This window comes from Numida meleagris, chromosome 5 (genome assembly GCF_002078875.1).
Source record: "Numida meleagris isolate 19003 breed g44 Domestic line chromosome 5, NumMel1.0, whole genome shotgun sequence".
Lineage (NCBI taxonomy): Eukaryota > Metazoa > Chordata > Aves > Galliformes > Numididae > Numida > Numida meleagris.
This window is the reverse complement of record NC_034413.1, coordinates 16,361,797-16,367,746: the sequence shown is the minus strand read 5'-3', so window position 1 is coordinate 16,367,746 and position 5,950 is coordinate 16,361,797. Positions and strand designations below refer to the sequence as shown.

At 42.4% G+C, this 5,950-nt stretch overlaps 1 protein-coding gene across 2 annotated transcripts; it reads right to left on the bottom strand.

Moving 5' to 3' along the window:
* Positions 357-4,972, bottom strand: CH25H (cholesterol 25-hydroxylase). Of its 2 annotated transcripts, none has more exons than XM_021399355.1 (3): positions 4,901-4,972; positions 4,002-4,099; positions 357-1,872 (listed from the first exon to the last, which is right to left on the bottom strand). In XM_021399355.1, exon 3 carries the CDS (start codon positions 1,745-1,747, stop codon positions 923-925), a length of 825 nt encoding a protein of 274 aa, XP_021255030.1. In that variant the 5' UTR covers positions 1,748-1,872; positions 4,002-4,099; positions 4,901-4,972; the 3' UTR covers positions 357-922. The 2 variants fall into 2 exon arrangements, with proteins under 2 accessions (XP_021255030.1, XP_021255031.1); XM_021399356.1 differs by lacking the exon at positions 4,901-4,972 and adding an exon at positions 4,217-4,871.

Sequence of the window (5,950 nt, the reverse complement as noted above, 5' to 3'; positions counted from 1 at the left end):
TGTGCCTGTGAGGGACCGATGCAGGAAATGCTCCTGTTCATTAAGGGGCTGCTTAATCTTCTGCTCTCACACTGTAAGTCTAGTGAAAATAATTCAAGCTTCACAAAGATGTTATAATGAAATTTCACCCTGACTTTTAAAATGCATTATTCAATATTCTGTTTCTCCCAAGTCAAAAGTTACTTAAACGTAATACAATTCCGAAGAAAAAAAGTATATTGTCATTTTATTTCAAAAGTGAACCATATTTTAAGGAGAAAACCCTACCTCTGAAACTGAATTAAACTGCACCTATGAAAAAGGAATAACACATGTTCATAATATGAACAGAAGAATGAATAACACGAAACAGAACATAATTTTAAAGGAAAGACCATATTTATTTCCTGTTTAAAACAGAAGGAACAACAAGATTTAAAATACAAATGTCAAAATTATTGCACAGTCAGCAAACTAGTATCGATTGCCTGGCAGCATTTTTTTTACAAGATCAGTGTGCAATAACATGCTCTGGCAGGTTAAACTCCACAAAATCCGTGCTGTGTACCTTCTCTGTTTACATCATAAACCATCTTACAGCAGTAAGATATATTTTCTGGTTAATGTATAAAACATCATACAGTAAAACAATAAATGCTTTATGAAAGCTGGAAAGAAGAGAGAACATCTCTTAACACTTCCTTTACACTCTGACTCAAACAAACTTAAGTAACAGATATTTACTATCCCTTTTGCAGTCATTTAACATAGGAAGTTCCCAGTACACATACAAATACATATATATTAAAAGGATTTGTTATAAATAGCTATAGGTTTTACAGGTAGCTTCAAATATACAATCTTCTGTATAGCTTTGAAAAATTAATGTCCCAGCATAGTTTATCAACAAAAAATTCATCCACAGGCAAACAGGCAAATATTCTTAATTAGGATGTGACTCTGTGTATGTCCCAAAGAGTCTGTCCCAGTGGGTGAAGTAAGGAGCATAGTTTGACTTGAACTTCAGGTGATGGAGATCATGATGCGGTGCTCCTCCATACAAACCAAAAGGCACAAGTCGGTGAGTTGACCACGGAAGGTCATATCCTGAATGGTCCTCCACTGACAACCAGATGTTGACAAGGAAGAAAATCATTTCTGTCAAAGGATGGCACCCGAGGAGGAATGGATTGATAGCAGCAAAGAATCCCAGTGACAGCAGTTCCCATACACTGGAATACTGCGTAGTAAGAGCAAATGTTGATACATGCTTGTGATGCACTTTGTGGATGGTCTTGTAGAGCCAAGGCACTCTGTGATGAAGCAAATGCCACAAGAAATACTCAAAATCAAACAGAAGCAGGCAAACTCCTACTTGCAGCAGGACTTGAAGCAGCTCTGGAGCCATCACCGGTAGATTCGTTGGTTTCCAGTACCAGTGAAGAAATGTCACCGGGAAAATCCACACAACATGGTGATAGACACTCTGAATAAAGCAAGGCACCATCATTCCAAGAGTTGGATAGATCTGTGGCTGGATTTTGTATTTTCTCAAGTTTGGCAGCTTAGTGCTTAAAAAGTCCAGTGCAATATATGGGAGACAGAAAGCCATGTATGCTGTAAAAGAAAACAGCACTGGAAAAAACGGTGACTTGATTAATGTCTCTTTTGCTCTGACAAAGTCCCAAAGAAACTGAAGGCACAGCTTATCCAGCTGTCTCTCCATTGTGCAGCTGAGCAGCACTCTGTCCGGCACGCTGCTGTTCATGCTGACTGCAGTCTGAGGCTCTGTAAATCCGGCAAGTTTTTATCCAGGCTGCTCAGAAGGAAACTCCGCCCAGAAAGTCCTTATTTAGCTTGGTAGTATGCAGCTTTAAGGAGGAAGTTCCCTTCCTGTATAGAAGTGGTGTAATGTATTACAATCTCAGAACAGAATTAGCTGGCCAGGTAATCACTGGAACTCCACAAAAGACTTGCAGGAAAAATACATTGAAATGCAGAACTCTCTAACAGTGGAAGAGGGTAGGAATATTTTCCACTCCATTTACTGCATACACTTGAAAAGCTGCTGCCTTTTACTCATTTTAAGTTATATCAGCCTTTGTTATCCCTTTGCCTTTATAAGTGAGGAAACATAGTCTATCATTGATTTTTTCTGTGACTGCTACCAAAGACGTAAATGTACCTAAACTCCAGGTCTGACCCATGGATGTTTGGTGGTCAGTGGAGCTAAGTCGTAACTACTACATTCACACTGGAAGCACAATATAGATCTTGTAAGGTTTTAGCTTAGCTTGTTTTATACCCAAGGGATGATTAAGATGTTTGTATAAAACCGGCTAAGTGGCACACATCCTAAACATCTCGTGGATATAAAACAGGCTAAGCTGAAACCATGTAAGATCTACACTATGCTTCCACTCTGAATGTAAGTAGCTGTGATTTATCTCCATCTACTTTTGAGGTCATGTTCTTCTTCAACCACTTGACATGGCAAAATTCACTTGAATTGACCTGATGGAAAACTGAGCAAAAAAACCCCAAAATATCTTAGTTACTGGTAAGAATTCAAGGTAAAATATGATTTTGCTTCCAAACAGATACTTAGTAACAAATATTATCATATTATTATGCTATCATCTCCACAACTTACCAGTTTTTTGAGGGCTATGATTTGGAATTCATCCATGTATCAAGTACAATTCAAGGAAACCATTCTTCACTTAAGTATCAAAATAACTTAATGTAAATAAAAGATCTGCTGGTTAGGTTAGTGTCCCCCAAAGGATCTTCCTTTGACCATCGACAAGCACTGAGCAGAAAAAAGCTAGTGGATTTGAATCTCAACATTTCAAATTTGCTGAAAGTATTTCAGGGGTAAAAGACCAAGTTCTTAATTCAAGACTACAAGATTGCTTCTTTTGTGCTTCTTGAAAATGACGAACAAAGCTTTGAATACTTATGGAAACAGAATTTGCCATCAGCTTCCTATGAACTCACCTCTTGCATAGACACAGCATCTATTCTAATGTTGGAAATGAGCTCAGCTTCCTGGATGACTTTATTAGCTTGTTCAGATGATTTTAGTTCTTTACAGGCGTAAATGAGAGCATTTCCTAACTTCTTAATAATTAAGAATAATTAGTTAGCAGTGAGCTTTTCCAATCTATGCATGGATGTTTCCTAATCCTTAAGTCTGTTTTCAGGTTCAGCTATTTCATCGTCAAGAGATTCCTCTCTTAAGTAAATACAAATTTTGCTCCCTCCTTAGACTTCCAGTTTACTAAAACCATAATATTACTATCACTTGTGATAATAACAGTTTTATGTTGTAGACAGCTCTGGTGCAGCCTTCAAAAACTTTATCTGTTGCACACACATTTTATAAATTGATTCACGTTTTCTGCTGATGTGAGATTGCACTGTTGAATTCAATTAATTCAGATTGTTGAATGTAGGGAAACTAAAATCCTGTGAGATACACTAATCTGATGGATGAGGACATATATGCAAGAGATTTGTTTCAGTCCTATAAGTATATTTTAAATTGACCTCTATTTCACAATGATAACATGAAAAATGCATTTGTAACTCAATCACTGTGTGGGACACAACATTTTCTTCTGAGAGATGCTCTCTGTTGATTTATGTAATTACTATCAGAAATTAAGCCCCCCCAGATGTAATATATGATTCCCTATTTTACTAGAATTATGCAAGGACTGATTCTTTTCTATAATATATTCCAAATCTGCCAAAAGGGAGATTGAGGGAAATTGCTCAGCTGTCCTAAAGACACAGATTCAACTAACCCTTAATAGCTACATGAATTCTCAAGAAGTTGTAGAACCAATTATGCCTATCAGCTGAAACTTAAAGAATCGGCATTTTGCCTGCAGATTAGGTCATAGAAAAATATTCCTAAATCCCTTAAGGAACACTAACAGACTTTTGCAGCCTTATTGTTAGTACATCCTGCAACATAAAGTGAAAGCAAGCTGAGGGCTGCAAGCAGAGCTTACCTCAGAGACAACCGGCAGCTCCGAGGCAGACAAAGCCACCGCCGCTGTGCCCCATCTGCTGGCGCTCAGGAGGATGAACTCTGCTGTCAAGTTGTGCCCTGCTGGGAATTAATTCAGGCTCAGGAAAGCGAATCGCCATGCATCAGAGACAGCAAATCCTTCTTCTCCAGAAACCGATTTCAAGTTCCTTCACTTTGCCACCAAAAATCACTTACTTCGCATATTTTCCCTCCTCTGACTTAGGTTTTCTTGTCAACGCAAGGTGAAGAAAAGATGAAGCACACGCAAATCCATTCTGTACTTAAATCAACAATACAGCCCTGGCTTTTTTCACTTGGCTTACCACGCTGCCAAACTTTCCCATGTGTTACAGGACTCTAAATGGGTCTCTTAAGAAACCAAGAGTGCTGCTCTAGAGTTAGGTTGAAGGGCACATAGCTCGGAATGAGGCCCTGCAAAGGGTCTTAAATAGATTCCACATGAGCACAAGACACAGGCACCCACCCCAGGCCGCGCAGTGAGGCACGAGCCTTGAGGTAAATAGCAGAACACAAACAAGTGGTTAGGAAAGCGAGGAAAAGTTAGGAAGAAGGGAAACGAGTATCCGTAGGCTGAAACCAATCGCACAGCAGCAGAGGCAAAACTCTTCCTCCCTCCCGCCGGCCTCCCGCTCTCTCTGGGCGGACAGTTGCGGTACCAGAGCTGAGGCGCGGCCGGGTGCAGCCGAGCCCGCTGGCACAGGTGGGCGCTGCGGAGCGGAGAGGAAAACTTAGGACAGTGACAGAGAAGCAGGCGAGTAACCACAGCAAACGATGCTAGAGGCTGTCCCTTCTCTTACTTTAAAACAGCTAACCACGCTGGAATCACGGTGAAGCGAAGGCCTTCGCACATGGACTCACCTTGCTGCAGGAGCCCGGCGCGAGGAGCCCGCCCCGCCCGCTGCCCGCTGCCCGCCCGGAGCCTCCCGGGCCGGGCCGGCCGCCCGGCTCTACACGGCCCTGCTCGGGCTGAGGCGGCCGCGCTGCGCAACAGCGCCACCCTGCGGAGCCTTCCGTCAGGGGCTGCCGGCAGCAACGGCTCCCGCTTGGGGAAGCGCTCCTGGACAGCGAAACGCGCTGCTTGCAGGGGCCGGCAACTTCACGAAGTGGGAGGCGTAGATTTTTGTCACAGATGTGACAGGTTGGGTGGAAAAGAGGGAGCTTTGCATATTTACGTCTTTTCCAACCTATAGACTCCTTATCTTTTGGTATACTGAGACTCAAATCCTGGACGTGAATCTAGAGAACGGACAAGAACTGCTACTTCTGCATCCCTCCAACACCGGGCCCCCAGGTGTGCTGTATGCTTGAAGACACCTCCTGCACACATTTCTCTCCTGTTTGGATGAAAAACTTCAGCCTAAGCTCAGCTTACTTTTCTTAACAGAACGAACATGTTTTCCTCATCCGAGTATTTCCGTACCAGTGTTCCAGCCCTTGTGCATCCATCTGTGCTGCAGATCAGTGAGCGACAGCCCAGGACTGTGCGTGCTCCTCAGATGCAGACAGGTCTGCGAGTCTGACGATCCATGAGCTGCACGGGGACTGCTGTCTCCAGCTTACTACCACAGTTGGCTCACATCACCAAATGTCAGTGGAAAGTCTCCTACGTTCTCTGTCAGCTAGTACACTTTCATACTATTTGAAGCTTACGTCTCAGCCAATCTTCAGCATCACTGTAAGAGAAAGACGGTCTATAGAACAGGCGTTAAGTATGCAAGATCTGCTCTGAAAAATGCAGCATTCAGCATTGCTCCTTATTAGATCAAGAGTCTTGCTTTTCTCCATCACATTCAGAATGCATCATCTTGTACATCTGTTTCCATTGATGATGCTTCTCCAACTTGGCCTTATGAAGTGCTCATACCTAGCAGGCCAGGGACAGGACAGCAGCTCCCAATTTCCACAGAC

Coding starts and splice junctions, on each gene's coding strand:
- CH25H (XM_021399355.1), bottom strand. CDS start 1,747: ATGAACAGCAGCGTGCCGGACAGAGTGCTGCTCAGCTGCACAATGGAG.